At 43.2% G+C, this 20250-nt stretch overlaps 1 protein-coding gene across 1 annotated transcript in view; it reads left to right on the top strand.

Annotated features, from left to right (window-relative positions):
• The first annotated feature begins 3595 nt into the window (after positions 1 to 3595).
• PTDSS2 (phosphatidylserine synthase 2) overlaps positions 3596 to 20250 on the top strand; it is a 59246-nt gene continuing 42591 nt past the window's right edge. The window contains exons 1-2 of the mRNA XM_084858287.1: positions 3596 to 3940; positions 16623 to 16724. Coding sequence (XP_084714413.1) covers positions 3720 to 3940; positions 16623 to 16724 — 323 coding nt within the window. The 5' untranslated portion in view covers positions 3596 to 3719. The remainder of the gene's footprint in view (positions 3941 to 16622; positions 16725 to 20250) is intronic.

Below are 20250 nucleotides of genomic sequence, written 5' to 3'. Positions count from 1 at the left end.
GTTACCTCAGCTCCTGGCCCTGACAGCCTCTCTTTTGCCTGAGATACAGTGATGACATCTGGACCCATGGGAAGGAGGCCTTTGAGAAATTCTACCAGGACTACACTAACTTCCACCCCATCACCAACCTGAGCCTGCAGCAATCCACACAACAGGTCTGGACACCATAGTCCAACTATTTGATGGACATATAAATGCCATCTTATACCAACAAATCCACCACTAAACTTACTTGCTTCAAGCTACCATTCAGAACACACCACCTGATCCATTGTCTACAGAGACGTCCTAAGATATAACTGCATTTCCTCCCATAGTTTGGACAGAAACAAACATCAACAGGATTTACATTAACCATTCTTAAGACTATAATACCAACTCAAGGAACAAGACCAGATGGGTACCCAAGAGACACCAACTGCAGGACAGGGTCAGCAGAAACAGTAAGAGAGGGCCACCGACAGTCTTCAGTTAAAGCCTCTTCAACACATCATTAAGGATCTATAGCTTATACTGGAATGAACCTTCTCTCATACACTGGAGAGAAGGCCTGCCTTTGTTTACATATAGCACCCCACCCCCCATCTGATTCACCATGGAACTTTTGTAGACATCTAGCACCTCAGAACACGCTAGACATAAGGAAGTTTGGTGTATTCATCTTCTGAAAAATAGCTGAGCCACAAACACCACATGCAGTGCACTATGACACTTCCAGTTATCTTAGCTCATAAGAACATAAGAAGAGCCCCACTGCATCAGATCAAAGACCTACCTAGTCTAGCATTCTGTTCACATGGTGGCCAACCAGCTGCCTATGGGAAGTCAGCAAGTAGGACATGATACAATAGCACCTCCTGCATGTGTTCCCTAACAACTGTTATAGACAGGCATACATGTGTAGTGATACATTTCCAAGGCATGCTCTGTTGTTGTAACACTGGTTGGGATGTCCGATGTGCCCACTATGTAGCAACTCTAACTGCAATCTTATGCACACGTATTTAGGAGTAAATCCCATTGAGAAAATTTCATTATGCCTGGAGGAACGGGGAAGGGACGGAATCAATATTGCACCAATTTGGATAAGTAATTTTTGAAATTTCATGGAATTTGGACCATAGAATGTCACAGCTTCATAGGACTTCAAAGTGTTCTTAAGGTTAGTTTTAGTCCACCTGCAGCAATGACTTCCCTTACATGGCATTTTGCTGTCTGAGAAATATCAAAAGCACTTCAAGCGAGTTGCCTAAACCACAATTCAGTTAAGCAGGAGTATTTCTGTCAAGCTGATTTCAATGTCTCTGACTGTAGTTTTCATTACATTATTTATTTATTTATTGCATTTATATCCCGCCTTTTTTCCACTTGCAAGGAACCCAAGGCGGCTTACATTATCCTCCTCATTCTATCCTGAGCTACACACACCTCTGTTTCCCAAAGTGAACTTGTGTCAGCAAATTCCTTTGCCATAGCCACCACTCCCTACATACCCCATGTGCCTCCAGGTTGTCAACTGGTGGGGAAGGGAAGCTGATATCCTTCCTGGAAGCCAGACAGGCTTCTGGGGCTTCGAATTGCTGATCCATGTTAGTTTCTCCAGCTAGTAAATAAGAGAGTAATGTGTCTTGCCCCAGGTATAGGTTTGTTGTTGTTTTTGCAGGGAGGTGTTGGCGTCCCCAAACTTGGTGCCCACAGATGCCCATTTTTAACTGTGGTGTCCTGATGGTGACTTTTGGGAGCATTTAGTATTGTGGATGCTTTGACAGTCTGGCTGACAGTTTAACCACATCATCCTTTAGTATAAATGAATGAACCTAGCTGTATGGGAGTTTCTTGCACAAAGTAAGTACCACTGAATTCAATGAGATTTACACCCAGGTACATGTATCTAGGAATGTTGCAGCCCTAGGGCTGTAACAATTTCCCCCCTGATTGGATTAAATTGATATATTTATTTACTGTACTTTTAAACAGCCCAATAACCAAAGTTGTCTGCACTGCAATGTACAATACATTAAAAAATATATAGTACAAACATTAAAACGAAAACAACCCCCCCACAGTGCAGAATAAAATCAAGATAAAACCAGCAGCAAAGAATAAAACCATTACAACATCATAAAAGCAAATTTAAACCAGCAGCAGGATAGAGTACTAAAAGTAATAAAAACAGTTCTTAAATTGCCTGGGAGAATGAAAAAGGTTCTTCACCTGGCACCAGAAAGACCATAATGGAGGCGCCATGTGAGCCTCTTTGGGGCGAACATTCCAGAAATGGGGCATCACCACTGACATACCTTTAAACACTGATTAACAGGCAGAAAGTTAAACAGCTGAGACTTCCCCATCACTTTGAGCATACGCTGGCCTCTGTCAGCCAGTAGGGAACTAAGAACCATGGTGAGGCTGCTCCCCCCTCCTCCTCCCAGGATGGGCATCATGGCAAGGGGAGGACCAGCCTAGCCCTACCCAACCACCAGGGAAGGCGCAGCTGCAGGCTGGCTTCCCTCCTCCCTGCCAGAACACTGATAAGGGCTTTGTAATGAAGACCTAGTGCCTGAATTGGCTTTTTCTTCTTCTTTCCTTCCAAGTCCTTTTCCTTTTGTGTCATGTCTTTTAGATCGTATGTCTGAGGGCAGGCACTGTCTCATTTATTACGAAACTTTGTAAGAAGCTCCAGGAGCCTGTTTTAGATGCAGAGTGGAGTCAAAATGCTAATGCTAATAATGATGATCACAATATACTTCTTCCTCATTCTTTCAAGCATCGTCATGCTAGAAAACATCATGAGTTGCATTTCTCCATTCATACATCTGTTAAGAGGCACAGGCACCGCAATCTCCAAGTGGCACTCTGCCACCTCTCGTGAGGCAAAGGCAGGGGATCTTTTTTTCTGCAGAGGGCCACATTCCCACAGGGGCAATTAGTCAGAGCGATGCGATGAACATGGACTTGAGCACGCTCCGGGAGAGAGCGGAGGACAGGAAGGCCTGGCGTGCTGTGGTCCATGGGGCCACGAAGAGTCGGACACCACTTAACGACTGAACAACAACAAAATTAGAGTCCTCATGCCGGTGGCGGATGGGGCCGAAGCCAGCTTTGGCCAGGGCCGTAATCAAATGTGGGTGGCAGCACCCCTTCTCTCCCCCTCTTCCTCGCCGCCCAGCAAGCTTCTGGGGAAGAACAGATCGCTCTCGCCAGAGGCCTGAACTGACCGTTTGCCCGGGGCTTTTGAAACGCGGCTGGAGGTCGCCCACCCCCTTCTAAAGGGCTCCGCTCTACTCACAGAGCTGTCGCTATGGCAACCTACGTTTTCGTTCCCCCACCCCTCCCTCTTGCGTAAGCCTGCGATAGTAAACTCGGAAAGAAATAAGTTCCATTTTGATCTCAGCGGGACCCCCTTCCCCATTCACAAGTTCAGGATCCGCCCCTTTCCGAAGAAGCTAACCCCCGCCGCCCGCGACGCAACGGGCTCCTGGGCGCGCGCGCTTAGGACGGACTGCTGAGCGTCGGAGGGCGCGCACGCGCGCTGCCTCCGCGGCGAGCCCCGCCTCCTGGGAGTGCAGCCCCGCCCCTCGACCTCGTCCTGCGTGGGGTCGCGAGGCGGCGGCGCTGGGGCGGCCGTTGGGGTGCTGCTCCCCTCCCGCTCTCGGATGGGGCCCGTCTTGTGCGCGCGTGGAGTCGCCTGAACTTCGCCCGCCCCCTCCGTTCTCGTGATGAGACGCGGCGAGCGGAAAGGCCACGGCAAAGCAGCGCTGGAGGAGGACCCGCCGCCGCCCGACAGCGCTTCTCCGCCTGTGGTCGGAGGGTCGCCGGGGCATCGCAGAGACCCACCGCCGGCAGCCGCAGCAGCAGCAGACACCGCTGTCGCCCCTCACGGCGACCGGCGCAGCACCGAGTCCGAGGTGTACGACGACGGGACCAACACCTTCTTCTGGTGAGAGAGACGGAGAGGGGGGCCCTTTCTCCGCGTGTCCCTTTTCTCCTCCCCGATTCTTCCCTGACGGAACGGACGAGCCGAGTCCTCGGAATCGACGCAATAAATAGAATCATTGTTTTATTGTTAACAGCGCCGGCAGCGATACTGTGCGCAGCGCGCCTGCACTAGCTGGGCGCTGTACGTAAAATAAAGACGCCGCGATACAGGCTGAGTCTCAGGGACTGGATCTGCAAGGGGAATGCGGAGCAGAAAGGTGTAGGTGGGCGATCAGTCTGAAAATGCCAGAATCAGAGGCAAGTTTGTAACAGGCGTTGCAATCCAGTGGAGCCTCGTGTGGCGCAGAGCGGTAGGCGGCAGTATTGCAACCGAACTCTCCCCACGACCTGAGTTCCATCCCAGGGGTAGCCGGCTCAGGTCAGCTCAGCCTTCCATCCTTCCGAGGTCGGTGAAATGAGTACCCAGCTTGCTGTGGGGAAGGCAGCGGCGAACCACCCTGCCACAGTCTGCCATGGGCCAGCGTAAGCAGCGTCCCTCTAGGGGTCAGCAATGACCCGATGCATGCTCAGGAGGAACCTTGAATCTAGTGAGGGGCCGGGGTGATCTTTCTTTGCTGGCTTTTGTGTTGTTTTTCCCTGCAAGGGATGGAGCTTCCCAGGATGCATGCTGAACCTTCTTTCTGAATCACTGCTGCCCCTTGTCACTTGCTGAATTCGCCCTCCAGCTAGTGCCGCCTTGGGCTCCATTCCCCAGCTCTTGCTATCAGGGATGTAATTGAGATTATAGATCATCAGCAGTTGTTGGAGAGTAAATACCACCGAATTCTGAGATTTACTTCTGAATAAACCTGGTTAGGCTTGCTCTGTAGGTACTTAGCTCAACAGACACACACACACACACACACACTATTTCTTCCTTATTACTCTTTTCTTCCACCCCCCACCCCCCAGTTAAGAGTATGCTTTTAGTGTCTCTCCTGATGTGATGTGCTGTGATTATCAGTGGAACTCATGAACTGAAGAAGTGGATATTTGAGCATAAGGTAAAATCTTTAAAAACTAACTAATCTGCAGCACCAAAAAGAGACTTAGACTGCATCCCTAAGCCTGCTTGGAAGCATATTCAGTTGAGTTCCATTAGCCATAATTTCTGAGTAAACACATTTAAGACTCCACTTAAATTACACATTTGTTGTGGAATGCGTTTTCCTAGGCAACAGCCTACTAGAAGTGGTTGAAAGGCAAAGCCACAACCTTTCATCTTTTTTTTTCCAGAAGCAGATTGAGAGGAATACTTGCCTGGGCGGTTTGTGGAGAAGGGTGAGAGCACTTCTCCAAGTGCCCTTGTTTAATGGTTTCTGATGGTACTCCAGATTTCCTTCTACTCCTATGGCTTCTACTCTACTGATTTCTCAGTAGATACTCTACTCTACTGAACATCAGTTTCTACTGATGTTCTGGATTAACTGTCTGTTTTAGGGGCTTTAGGGGGAAGGTCATGAAATTCTACTGTATATGAGCAGCCTCAGGAAGAGGTGGAGCAGAATATTTGTAAATACACGCTAATAGGTGATTTTTCATGAGTGATGTGGGGTGGAAATTTTTCCAATGCTTTATTTTTCCACAGAAAACTTTCCATTTCATAAGTTCATTAGCAGTAAATGGATGCCAATTACAAATACATTATTAAGCAAACTTGGCAGTTTCAAAGTTGTAATGAATGTTTTTCAGGTGATTATCCCTAGCAAGTATGTGAGGAAATACATATATGTCATAAAATACATAAGTAGTGTAAGTACTAAGTAGGTGCCCTAACAACTTTAGTGGAAGAGAGTTGAATTAATTTTGAAACAAATTAGTGTTCTCAACATATGATGCATACCTTTAGGTTGCTAAAATGTATGAGTGTGTCAACAGTTTCCAGTACCTTTATTTTTTTCTTAAATTTAAACAAGGGAAGTACATGCTGTTGTCTTTAAATCTTTACAGGTATTCCAATAAAAATTCTACATAAAACATTTAAATCTCATGGGGAGAGCAATCCTGTGGCCCCTAGACAGACTCTGAGGGGATATAGGATACTTTAGATTTCTGGATCCAAGGTTGGAGACAGCACTCTGACCTCAGACCCAGGAGTCCAAGCTCCCCTCCCCTTCACAGCTGCCGCAGAGAGAAACATACCTGCTGCCTCTCCAAGGCTGCAAAGGCAAACTCGGAGAGGACACAAAGGGAGAGTTCCCATACAAGCAATCCCCAGACTTCCCCATCCTCCTTCCCCTTCCCGATGCCTCAGCTAGATGGGTGAAAACACCCGTCTAGCTAAAATGCAGAGGTGGCGGAGTGTGGAGGCAAGGATCGCCTTTGTCATTCTTCCTGCTCTGCATTGGATTGCCATTAACCTCTGAGTTCAGAGGCTTATGGCCATTACCATAGGATTGCACCTGGAGGGCGCATTCCTATGGGGATAGGCGGCTGCCTCCGAACTCGGAGGCGACCACCTATCCAATGCAGGGCACGAGAAACGCAGTTGGGATCGTCCCCTCTGCGCTTCAGCCACCCTGCATTTGCGGCTAGATAGCCGATTTCGGTTGTCTAGCTGTGGGAAGGTAGAGTGGGGGAAGCGGCTGCCAGACAGCACATAGGATGTGTTGTACTGGCATTTCCGCCTTCACCGCCCTAGAACACCCTGTTTTCGCCGCTCCGCGCTCCTCTTCTGAGCACGGAGCACTGGGCCATTCCGAGCTGGCTGTGAGGCAGCACGGGAGGGGAGGAAGGTCGGTTCTCCAGGAACCGACCTCGGACCGACGTATCCTATGGCCATCTAGCCGCTAACTAGCGGCCATAGAATTGCTCCCTAAGGGTGCAATCTTATGCATGTTTAGACAGAAGAAAGTCCTACAACTCCCAGCGTTCCCCAGCCCCCTGTGGGAGTTGTAGGACTTTCTTCTGTCTAAACATGCGTAGGATTGCGCCCTAAGTGTGTTTTGTTTATTTATTTATTTATTTATTTATTTCATTTCTATACCGCCCAATAGCCGAAGCTCTCTGGGCGGTTCACAAAAATTAAATCCAAGCAATACACAATAAAACAATTTAAAATATACAGAACATTAAAACCACAATATAACAATACAACCACAATAAAACCTAGCAGCAGTGCAGGAGTTTAAAATACAGATTTAAAACAGCAAAGATAAAAATTTAGAAAGCTAAAATGCTAAGTTTTAATTCTCCCCCTCAATTATTTCAGGACAAATACTTGTGTATTGGGACAACATAAGGTACTTTTTAAAACTTTGTTTATTTAGTACAAATAAACTAAACATGCTAAGTTAGATCACTCTTTAGAACATTAAATGATTTTCCAATGCAAATTACCCACGCAGCTTACCCTAATTCGGATAGGAAATTTTTTCAGTTCAAAAATTTCCGGAAAACCCACATCACTACTTTTAATCTATAGAAAAAAGGATGAACACTTCTACAATACTTCCAGATTTGATCAAGTAGACTTGCACTTGGGCAACATAATTTCTATTATATTTTTGGCTTTTTCCTCTATAGGCTTAGCATAGCTAAGCTGTTTAGTTTTTATTATATTTTCAAAAAGAAAAATTTCACAATGCGATGTCCTGAGATGCACTTGAAAGCAAAACCGGTTTATTGTTGAGAGTGTATAAAAGTAAATAGAACTGTATCAAAAAAACATTACAAGGCAAAGATGGTACTTAGGAAATAACTGCTTGGATCTGGGGGACATACACAAGAACAAAGAGATATAGCAGAATACCCACTGAATGAAGTATTGTAATTGTATTTTCAGTAATTCTCTTATCGTTCCCACGCTCTTACATCATTTATATATTTTAGGTGATTTAAAGAGATCCTTATTGCACCACAGTTGTATTTTCTTACCATTGTGACTAAGTTCAATACAAATGTATTTTTTTACACAAAATATGAGAGTACAGATTATTTTCTAGGAAATGATAAAGTGATGTTTGTTAATCACAAGTCTCACAACTAAGCATGAACTCAGTGGGCTGGATCTAAAATTTGCCTCCTTTGGATAGAAACACTCTTTCCATCCATGGAAGGCTTCTGATCCAGCAGAGTATTTCCACCAGTGGAACAGGATAATAAATAATTTTTGCCAGTTCCCCCATACATCTTCGAGGCTTCCCTCCCCAAATTTGCTCTGGAGGGTTGGGGAACCCTCTGGAACAGCATGGTAGCTGTTGATGGGGGCTGCAAGAGCAGAGGAGGTTTGACAAACTTTCTACCATCCAGTGTGTCCCAAGTGGAACTCTGCTCAGGGAGTGATTCTGCTGATAGAAGGAGATGCTGGATCCAACCCAGACTTCTTAGGTTTTAACTGGGAGAGGGGAAAATTCATGCAAACTTTGAACAATTCTCATAAATGCTTCATCTTCCACTGTATATTAAATTAACATGGCTTCCAATTGTCTTCCTCCTTGTGCTAAACACATCATTTATAGAAAAGAGAATAAATGGTTAGCGTTAGAGAACTGTACAAAATTTACCTGTTTCAAAGACAGCAGAGGGCTTAGTTTTTCTGGCTCTGGAAAGACTTGGTAAAGGCCTGTACTGAGGTAAATCTAACCTAGCTTGACTTGAGCTTGGCTCTGACCCCTCTGGTCTTGCCTGTTATGGAAATGGGGATGTGTTGATCTTGACAGATCACTGATATTCAGTGTCAGTTCTGCAAGCTAAGAGCACGCTACTAGGATAAGATGTAGAATTTGTTGCATTTCAACATAGTATCTAGGAACATAGAGCTGCAGTATCCTAAGTTTAGCTATTAAGGAAACACCATCTTCCATCAGAGCTCAAGGAAGTGTCACAGAGAACACACTGGGAACGGTTTGTGTATTGGCAGAAATAGTGACCAAGTAATAGGACCTTGCTGACATTTTGGCACAGGGCCACCTTACATGGAGAACTGGTAAAATTGTCGCTTGATGGCTTCTTTAATGCTAGTTGGTTTAAAGCTGATATATGTTATTACTGAGTGTTAGTATTTTCATCCCAACTGATGATGATGTGGTTCATCATTCTTGGAGAATAAGCATGTATTGTAGTCCTGAAATCTCGTTGTAGATTAAGGACTTACATTCAATGATTTTGTCACTGTTTGATTCTGCTATTTTGATTAGATCTTTCCATTTATTCTAGAAACGTAAATGCCATTTTAAATGAGTTCTTAACTACTGTGTGTGATGATACTGTGATATACCTTAACTTTTTGTAAATGTCCTAAAGAATTTTGGGGGGTAAATGTCCAGCTGCCCCCTCCATACGTACAAGTGGAGGGGGCTCCTGTGAACAATCCTGTAGTCCGTGACATTGCTAAGCAAAGCTCATATGTACACAAGATAAGCACAATGACCATTCATAACAGCAGTTATTGGTGACAACACAATCTTCCTAGTATAGGAAGCAAAGCTAAATTAACAACTTTAGTGGGAGAGAAAACCCTGGTCTCAGTTGAACTTTAAACAAATAGAATCATTTATTGATAAATTGTAGTTTAGCAATGTCATACTGGAATTTCTCTCATGTTCATTTTTTGAAGAATGAAATCTTCAGTCAGCAGTGTTTGAAAAGACTGAAATGTTCTCCCACTGATTCTGCAAGTTGCCATTTTTTATGTCAGATATCCATTTATCATTTTGTGTAGAGATAAGTATTGGGTTTAGTATGACTTAGAGTAATCTGTATGGTAACCTCTAGCATTTTAACATAACTCAGCAGAGAGCCAAAGTAGATGCGATAGCAACATGACCTAGCCTGGGGCATGATGAATCTCTATAAAGTTGTATTGGTGTGGGCTGAAAGGAGAGGTGAACATTCTTGCCTGTGCTTCCCCCTAAAACCAGTTTTTAAGCAGTGTTGTTCTGGTCATGGAGTCCCACTGAAAGAGAGCTTTTTAAAGAGCTGTTTTGGAGGGGGAACACTTGTCAGGGGAATAGTTCAGCTACCTCAGCCCATGCTGTGCGTTAAAACTGCCACTGTATTTGTAGTGACCCATTGCTTTCACATGGATCTCCTGCAGTCACTTCAGGTTTGGCCCTGAGGGAGTGACTTCAGAAGTACATGAAGGTCTAAAAAAGCTTAAGACATTAGCCATCTTGCCTGTGTGTTAAGATCTTCAGATGAGGTCCATCTCCAAATACCATCAGTTAGTGACATATTATGCATGTACAAAGGCAAGGGCTTCAGTGGTGATATCCCAACTTTGGAATATCCTTCCAAAGGAAGTTCCACTGGAACTGATGTTGTCATCTTCTTGGTCCCTGGGCAAGACATTTTTATTTGCCCAGGTATTTTGAATTGGTTTTATTGCCTTTGTATGCAGTTTTATGGTTTTGTTGCTTATGCGTTATGAAGGACAATGTGATTTAATATGATATAGTTCTACTGTATTCTGTTGTATTTTTACTGTACACTGCCCTGAAATCTGTTAGGATGAAGGATGGTCTAGAAATTCCTTAAATATACTGAGTGGGTTGCCCCAGAGGTTCTCTTAAGTTCCTTCAGCCCTAATGCTTTTGCAGAATAATGAAGCATTATCATATGACTTTGTTTCTCATAAGGATTCCTGGAAAGCACTGGGAAATCACCATCCATGTTTATCTAGAGCTAGCTGTCTTTTCTGTTGCTGATTTTCCCTTAAACTGATTCTCTCTTGTATATTTACTGGAATCTTTGTTCTTTCCTTGAGCTTATGTTCATGCCTTGCTTGAATACATAGGATTGGAATGGCTCAGTGGGTTTTTTAAGATAAAAGTTACCAAAACTGCAAATTAAAGCTATTTACTTTCATTCACAAGTTGCTGGGACTTCATCAGATTTCTGGGAGAAGAGTGTTCTAATATGGAAAAACAGCCACTGAGAGTGATTCTGTCTGTGCTTTGTTTCATACTTAGAATATTATCAGGTAGCTGTTATTCAGCGAACTGCAGAAACTGGGATAGAACATAACATGGATGCTACCTTCTCCCTACATGGGATCCATACAGAAATTAGTTCTACAGTATTAAAGCATAGCATACCTAACTGACAATCTCTGCATGGATAGCTAAGCATAAAAGTACCATTGCTATTTTTACTTGATAATTAGGCAAAAATAATATTTATTTATTTAATTAATTAATTTCTATCCCACCTTTCTGCCAAAAAATGGCACTCAAGGCCGCTATAGAAGCAAGGTCATAATTTCCTCTTCCCCTCCTTATTGCTTCCATCTCCAAAAGTTACACACTTGTTAACAGTTTCTCTACTGTGGTTTATGATAAACTGTTCACCTGTTCTATTTATTCCTATTCTCAGTGGTAGTTGAAGAAATATTGTTGCATCCTCTATTCTTGGTGTTCATTTTGTGAAATGTCTGCTGGAGTTAAATGATTGCAGATAAAGAAAACAAGCATATACAGTCTCTTATAATTAACATGAGAATGTGGATCTTTAAAAGTAGGAGTTTTCAGTTTATCAGAAGCTAGGACACCTGCATTTTAAGTTATAAAGTTGCAGATTTTTTAAATAACAGCTCATTCTATATTCATTTAAGATACAGATAATTGAAACCAATCAGTAATAAACAAGTCTCAGGTCTCTGTCCCCTTCAACACCCATAGTTTATGAGTCAGGTTTTCCAACAATGCTATGTCCTACACTCTATCCAACCAACGCTTTCGAAGAGGCCATCACCTGTCTTCCAATGAGCTGCCACTTCCAAATGAGCAGCTGCCAGTAAAAGTTATACCAAGTCTTTGTGTATTAGATGTTCATTTGTGCCAGTGAATATAGCTAATAAAACTAAGACACCACAGACGTTCACTGTTTGATTTGTTATTTCACCTAAAATATGAAGCATAGCCCACCAATATTCAAGATCCACTGGGCACTCCAGCCATGTATTAGTGTTCCTCCAAGCCCACAACCCCTCCAGCATTGCAGAAACAACCGTGGGTTAATTTTGGACAATTTGATAGGGATAAAATGCCATCTATACACAGTTTTTAAAGACGTTTCTCTTATTTGTGTCAAAATGGTTTTTGGGGGGGGTACCCAAAGCTGTTTCCATTGCACCTCTGCCAGATGCATATCAAGGTCCATTTCCCATTCAATTTTCAAATGAGGTGAGCTACTAGAACTATCCTGCAATAGCTATCCATACAGCAACAATACCAATTCAAAGCAGCATTGCTGCCCATGCAAAGATCTTAAAACATGATTAGTGACCTTGGGGACAGTATTTTAACGTATGACTTCTTTGTGAAAGAGCCACATTGGTCTTTTGCCTCCACGTCACTTCTTTCCCTGAAAAAACATCTGTTCTAAAATTGCCATAGTAATCAGCCCCCCCCCCCCCCCGGAACAAGCCCCGTAAACAGTGTATACTCTTTTCTTTCCATGACCTGTGTTGGGAGTGTTTGTGGAGGCCCCAGAATGCCAGATTATCTACAAAGGGATCTAATGGTGCAGGGACCTTAGCCCATGGCCTCTGTTCTTGTAGTGTGGTTGTGAAAAAGGGATTTCTTACTTCAGCTAAAAAAATTATTTGAGAGGTTCATAAATGGGAGCGCTTCATATTGGGGGATGTTCCAAAAGATTTCCATGATTACCCATGGAGCCATCTCATCCTTATGAATGATGGAGATAGGTTGGCAAAACTGAAAGGTTATTAGGTACAATTTAAGATTGGGTATTGACCGCCCACCTTGCTTCTGATACCTGCACATTGCCCTCCTAGGTATCCTGCTCCATTTGCTATTATTAATGTATCGTTCCACCATCTTTTGCCACCTTTTTAACTTCGCCTTCAAGGGCGGTGTGGGAATCATTTGGAAGAAGAACAATAATTTGGTCAATAACATCATTTCAAAAGACGCTTTCCTACCCAATAAAGACAAGTTCATTTTTTTCCATTTATATAGTTCTTGTTTAATGCTTTTAATTATGAGGTTGTAGTTCTGTATTGTCAGTTGGAAGAGGTCTTTAGGAATGACTATGCTTGGTTATTGTATGCATGAATGTTTAAGGTTCAACTGAAATTGAGCTTGTATTATCCATTGGGTTGCTTGGAGAACATTTATATACAACAGCACTGACTTATAATTTATTTGTAATCACAATCTGCTTTTAAATTTGGACAGAACCTCTGCAAGTGTAGGCATGGCCCCTTCCACATTTGTAAGACATAACAGGACATCATCTGTAAGCAGATTTACCAGATATTCCTTGCCCCTAAAGGTAATACCTTTGATCCTGAGATCCATCTTAATCATATGAACTAGGGGTTCTATTGCCAGAGCAAACAAACCAGGGGAAAGAGGATGCTTCTATCTAGTGCCCCTGTGCAGTAGCACTGGTGAGGAGTTTATTCCAGTGGTCTGTGTAAGGGCTTCCAATGTTTTATACAGTTGTCTTATTCCTTTGCGGAAGCATTCTCCACACCCCCACACACTCAGTAGTTCATTAATATAGGCCTACTCCAAATCATTGAAAGCCTTAAAGGGTTTGTCAAATGGCAGAAAAGATATCAGTGTATTAGACTGAGCTCCATGGTGTATGAGACTGAGCATCTTCTGCACAGGTGTACCCATGTGCTGACCAGACATAAGCCTGTTTGATCAGCATGGATCTGTTCAATGATAAATGAGTTCAAATGTTTAGTCAAAACGCCTGTGAAAATCTTTGCATCCTGATTAAGGAGGGAGATCAGGTGGTATGAATCCACTAACTTTTTTTTGCTACGTTTGTGGAATACTGTCACCTTAGCCCTCCATGTACTCAAAACCTCCTCCCCATCCTGGATCAAAAGGAGTTAATGTCTGAAGAATTGCCCAGTAAAACTGTCTACTCCCAGGGATTTCCCAGGTTTAAGATTTTGGATTACATCTTTTATCTCCTCGTTTGAATTAGTATTAGTATTTAAGTATTCTCTATGAGATTGGGAGATTTTTTCAATTCCAAGGAGTTTAATAAGCCCCTTTTCTCTACCTTATCAGGTCTGTCAAAGTGTTATTTTTGTCTACACTCCCCCCTTCATTGCTAGAATGTCGTTTTTATTCCATTTGCTTTGAGTGATCTGCCAAGAAGGCGGGAATTTTTATTCCTCAACCTGTGGTAGTGGCACTTGAGGTAGATTAGAGAAGTTTGACCATCATCCAGTTCCAGAGCTCGTAGTTCAGCTCTTTTTGAGGTTAATGCCTTGTATGTTTTAGGTTTGCCTGATGTCTTGTGTTCATACAACAGGCTCTATATCTCCTTCGATATTTGCTCCCAAGCACAACCTTTTGTTTTTTAGTATGGAAGCTTCTTGGTGAGTTTCCTGTAATAAAAGTACATCTGGCCTGCTTCCTCTAACCACTTTGACTGCCCTCTGGCTTTTCACTGCAGAGCATAACCCACTGATATTAAGGGACACATTTTTAAGAGAAGGAAAGCTTTATTTGGTATGCAGAAGCCCATATATGCACAGAGAATCTGCCTGATGGTAATCTTTTGTGTGTTGCATACAAATTATTGAAATGCCTTAAAATGGTTCCTCAGCCTCCTGTACTTCTAATCTGAGAAATGAAGGCAGACATCTGCACTGTGCTGGCCCATTAGTTACACAGCCCATGTTACTGCTTTGTTGTGAAAAGCGAATTGTACTTTAAAGATAGTTTAAGATTTGGTCCTTCATGTAGCCAAAGATTGGCAGAGTCAGTACTACCCTGTTGATTCTATTAGACTTCACAGTGGCTTTTGACACTGCAGCTCACATCATTCTTCTGGCTTTATTTATTTATTTATTACGTTTCTATACCACCCAATAGCCAAAGCTCTCTGGGCAGTTCACAACAATTAAAACCACAAAATACGTCATAAAATATAATATAAAATTTAAAAGTTTAAAATGACAGTGTAAACCTAGCAGCAGTGCAGAGATTTAAAATACAAATAACAGATTTAAAACAACAGAGCTAAAAGACTAGAATGCTAAAATGCTTGGGGAAATAAAGTAGGGGTGGACGAAAGTCACTTACCTTTTCTCGCAGCTTGTTCGCGGTGGGGGGGAGCGCTTCGCTGCTCCCCCCGCGAAGTTCAGGCCAGGGGGGGGAGGCTTCCCGCCTCGCCTGGCCGAAATTCAGGCCGGGGAGGAGGCTTCCCGCCTCGCCCGGCCGAAATTCAGGCCGGGGAGGAGGCGCCTCGCCTCGCCCGGCCGCGAACGCGGAAGTAAAAAAAAAAGCCCCCTGATAGGCTACGTGACGATTCACGTAGCCTATCACGGCTAGATCTGCAAAGTCAGCCGTGATAGGCTACGTGACGATTCACGTAACCTATCACGGGTGACTTAAAAAAAAAAAAAAGCGCGTACGCGAATGGCGGCCCCCATAGGGAGCCGCCATTCGCGTTCCTTATTTAGTTGCTGTAGTCTACGTAAATGTTTACGTAGACTACGGCGAAAATAAGGGCAACGCAAATAGCGTTGCCCTTATTTTCACCGTAGTCTACGTAAATCTTTACGTAGACTACAGCGACCAAATAAGGAACGGGAATGGCGGCTTCCTATGGGGGCCGCCATTATCCGTACACACTTTTTTTTTTTAAAGCCACCCGTGATAGGCTACGTGACAATTCACGTAGCCTATCACGGCTGACTTTGCAAATCTAGCCGTGATAGGCTACGTGAATCGTCACGTAGCCTATCAGGGGACGTTTGTTTTTTTTTTCTTTTATTGCAATGGCGGGGGCGGCAGCCGGTCGAAAGACCGGCTGCCGCTCCCGCCCCGCTCGAACACCCGACGAACCGCCAGCCGGACCCGCTGCCGGGAGGGACATTCAGGGAAGGTAAGTCCCGTCCCGGGGGGGGGGGGGGGCGGGGTGCAGGGGGGTGCAGAGGATTTCTCCCCGAAACTTGTTCGGGGGGCCGAACACGTTGGCGCTCGGCCCCCCGAAGTTTCGGGGAGAAATTCTCCGCCATCCCTAGGTCTTCACATAGCACCAGAAAGAGCACAAAATAGGTGCCAGGTGAGCCTGTCTGGGAAGCTCATTCCACAACTGGGATGCCACAGCAGAAAAGGCCCTCTTCTTGGTAGCCACCTGCCTCTTCTTCCTTTGGCGGGGGCTCCCAGAGAAGGACCGCTGAAGAAGGTCTTAGGATCTGTGCAGATACATACGGGAAGAGATAATGTTAATACCAGCACTTTGAATCAGGCCCAGACATGGACTGGTACCCAGTGCAGATGGAAAAGTACTGGCATAATATGATCACATTGGCAAGTCCCTGTTAACTGTTGTGCTGCCCTATTTTGGACGAGCTGAAGTTTCTCGGCTCTCTTCAAAGGCAGCCCCACGTATAACACATTGCAGTAACCGAGTAATTATTCCAGTTTGTGTGGGAAACCCTCCATTTTTCCTCCTCTGATTTTTTCTGGCCCCCCCCCCCCCCCCCTGGCCTTCACATTCTAGATGGGGATCTTCTCTGAATCAGTATATTTGGCTGTTAAACTTTTAGGTTCAACTTATTTAATGCATTTTTATGTGAACAGCTTTGAGTCAGGAACAGTGGTATATAAATAACTAAATTCAGCCTGGTGAAAATACTGAGCCACCTGTAAAGAGTACTGAAAAAATAGCATTTGTTGACTTGTTTCTTTCCTGTATAACAGGCAAGCGCACACCTTAACAGTCCTGTTCATCCTTACCTGCACTTTGGGATACGTGACTCTGCTTGAAGAAACTCCACAGGATACAGCCTACAACACAAAGAGGTAACTAGATTTCACAGAAGTATTGTACTGAATTTTACATTGCCAGTTGACATTGTCAATTTTTCTGCTATAGTTCTGCTAAACTTTGGATTTGGTCACTGTATCCATACATTGTATATCTGGAAATTATTTCCCAGTCTTATTTGTAAAAACAACATATTACAAAATATGTAAATATTTAAGTTTTCCATATTAGATAATTTTGCACATGCTAACACTAAAAATTTAGCCTTTGTACTTGCTTAAGGAAAAAATAGTTTTCTGCTTAAGCTAATAATTGAATTTCTTTACTTAAATGGTTATTAAGGGCGCAATCCTATGGCTGCTAGACAGCGGCTAGATGGCCATAGGATTGTTCGATTTTTGAGAGCTGACCACGGAGTCCCCGCCACCTCATAGGTCTTGCGGATCATCCCCACGCTCCACACTCGGAAGAGTGGAGAGGAGCAAAAGGGGGCATTCTTGGGAGTGGGGACAGCGGAGGTGTCATTATGATGCTTCGTATGCATCATCCAACCCCCCCCCCCCCGCTTCGAAGTCTCGCGGCTAGACAGCCAAAATGAGCCATCTAGCTGGTAATGCATTGGATAGGCGGTCACCTCTGAGTTTGGAGGTGGCAGCCTATCCCCATAGGATTGCCCCCTCCGAGGATTATTTGATAGCCCCAAAGACTACTTAGATAGAGGAATATTATTAAAACATTCCCATCTGTACTGAAAGCAAGTCAAATAGAGGCTGTAATCCTATACAGACTTGGTGAATCCTATTAATAGGACTTCTGAACAGACATGAATAGAATTGCATTGTGAATTAGACTATCTTTCCTTGTATAAACATGTGTGCGTGGACAGAGGCAAATGTGTAGTTAACTTGGCTTTTAAAAATGCAGTATTTGAACAATGAAAATTAAAGCTATGCTAGTCTCAATGAAATAAAGTATTTTTTAATTGTGGAAACTGTACTTTCTGTGTCTAGATTTTCTTATAAGTAGGTCATATACTGGAAGTGCTTGTAGATATTCTTCGTATACACAAAGCTACTAAATAGGAACATAGGAAGCTGCCTTATGCTGAGTCAGACCATTCGTCTCTCAGGCCAGTATTGTTTACCCTGACTGGCAGCAGCTCTTCAGGGTTTCAGGCAAGAGTTTTTCTTGTCATATCTGGAAATGCTGGGGATTGAACCTCATCATAAACATGCTAAACCTACACTTACAACCTCCTAAAATGAAGTTGCCTACTAATCAAACGTGGACATTCAATTTTCTTTTTCATCTCAAGAAAATGTCTCTGTCCAGCCAGACTAACAGCTCTTGCTTCTTAAAAGTTCTGGGCTTTCAGTTTCTCTGACTAAAGTCATGTGCAAAGACACAAGCTGGGTAGGATTGTTGTTCTGTGATTATGTGGTAGTGGAGTTGGGCCAAGCAAGGCAGTGTAGTTACTTAAGACAGAAAGACAATATAGCAAGGTGAATAAAAACAGATGCTTAAAATAAATCTCAAGAATTGGATTTAATTAAAAAAAAATCAGCTCAGTAACTATCAATCCCTGACCAATCAATCATGGACATTTCATTTTTGTTTGCTACTTTGTTTTTTGTGAGGGCCAAGTGAAGCAGAAAGGAGCAACACTGGAAAGAAAAAAAGAAGACAAAATTGTACATCGTGCATCTTTCTGTATTTTCATGCTAAGGCTGCAATCCTATACCCACTTACTTGGGAGTAAGCCCCATGGTATTCAGTGGAATTTATTTCTGAGGAGACATATATAGGATTGTGCTGTTAAGCTCATACTGCCACAGATGCTGGTCATAAGAAAGATCCTATATGAGAATATTTTAAAGACATTCCATCTATAGGTAAAAAGGAGAGCATGCAAAATATGTACAATGAGACAGAGATTCAAAGCCTTCTTGTAAGAATGAAACAGTGTAAATAATATTCTATTTAGTTGAAAATTAACATGGTTTAATGGTCAGATTTTTACCATTGTTCAAGAAATATATGAAAAAATTTCAATAGGAAACTTGATTTAAATCGCCTTGATTTGAATCAGTCCACCTTGTAATATAAATAAACTAAGGGTGCAATCCAATGCATGTTTAGACAGAATAACATCCTACAACTCCCAATGTTTTGGCTTGCTGGAGCATGTTGGGACTTGTACGACTTTTTTCTGTTTAAATATACATAGAATTACACCCTAAATTAGTTAAGGGTGCAATCCTATGCATGGTTAGACAGGAAAAAGTCCTATAACTCCCAGCATTCCCCAGTCATTAAGGGCGCAATTCTATGGTCGCTAGTCAGTGGCTAGATGGCCATAGGATAGGTCGGTTCCTGTGCTGTAGGCAGCACGGATCGGCCCTGTGCTCCGCGCTCGTAAGAGGAGCATGGAGCAATGAAAATGGAGCATTTCTGGGGGTGGGGTGGGGAGGGCGGAAGTGCCGTTCCGATGCTTCCTGTGCATCATCTGGCATCCACCCCCACCCCCACTCCGACTTCCTGCAGCTAGACAGCTGAAATCGGCTAAGTATTTTGGCTTGGCTTAATTCTGGAGACAAAAGTGTTGTGCGCACACTTCAAATGATGACTAAAATGTCTATAGGCATCTTATTTCTGATTGAAATGCAGACAGGGTAATTGGGTTGTATAGCCTAGTTTGGACAATCATATCTCAGATTAATAAGCTGAGAACAAGTGTCAGCCCCTTCACTCTTCTTTTGCATTATGAGCAATCAGACCAGGATGCCTGTAACCATAGTTTCCCATTTTGTCCAAGCCAGGAAACTGTGGTTCCTAGCTTTGGAACAAACCAGGATCTTAAGCTACAGTTTGCACTTGGTTTGATATCCAGCTTGTTCTGAAGCTCATAAACCATAGTTTCCCCATTTCAGCAAACTAACCATAGTTTGCCATGAAACTATGTCTCAAACCATTTGAGATTTCCTGGCTTGATTGCTCGTGACACAAAAGACAAAGCAAAGGTGCTGCATTCTCTGGCAAAAGGCTTTTTCAAATCTTGGTTTATTAAAAAGAGATGATCATCCACATGCAGTATATGATTTATGTAAATGTGTCAGCTCTCTCTGGTAACTGCCACCTAGGTCCTGTGAGACATTTCAAACAAAATATTTTCTGTTGAACACAACTTTAAGACAGGCTGTATAACTCAACTGTAGGACACTGGCTGCAGGGTCTTACAATATCTATCATAATCCTTTATTCTCTGTCTTTGCACAGCTGTTGGTTACACCTTCTAATAGTTTTTTTCCATATAGTAGTTAAACTACCAGAAGCATAGTGGCAAGAATCTAGTGCATATGTGAGCCTCCCTTCGTAAGCTTATATGAGACCAGCATTAATAATCTGCTGTTTTGACTTCCCTCTTCTGTTGGAGTTGTGCTCCACAAGCTTTTTCTTATGGTAATACTTTATTGCAGGGAGTTTTTAGGTCTTTTCATTAAGCAGCAGTGTCATTGAAAGAGTATGATGGCCTCCTGATATGTCTTCAGTTATGTTTGTGAA

The sequence above is a fragment of the Heloderma suspectum genome, chromosome 1, assembly GCF_057233095.1.
Source record: "Heloderma suspectum isolate Gila_16-S chromosome 1, 16-S_ref, whole genome shotgun sequence".
Lineage (NCBI taxonomy): Eukaryota > Metazoa > Chordata > Lepidosauria > Squamata > Helodermatidae > Heloderma > Heloderma suspectum.
Note: the sequence above shows the minus strand (reverse complement) of the source record. Positions and strands in the feature narration are given on the sequence as shown.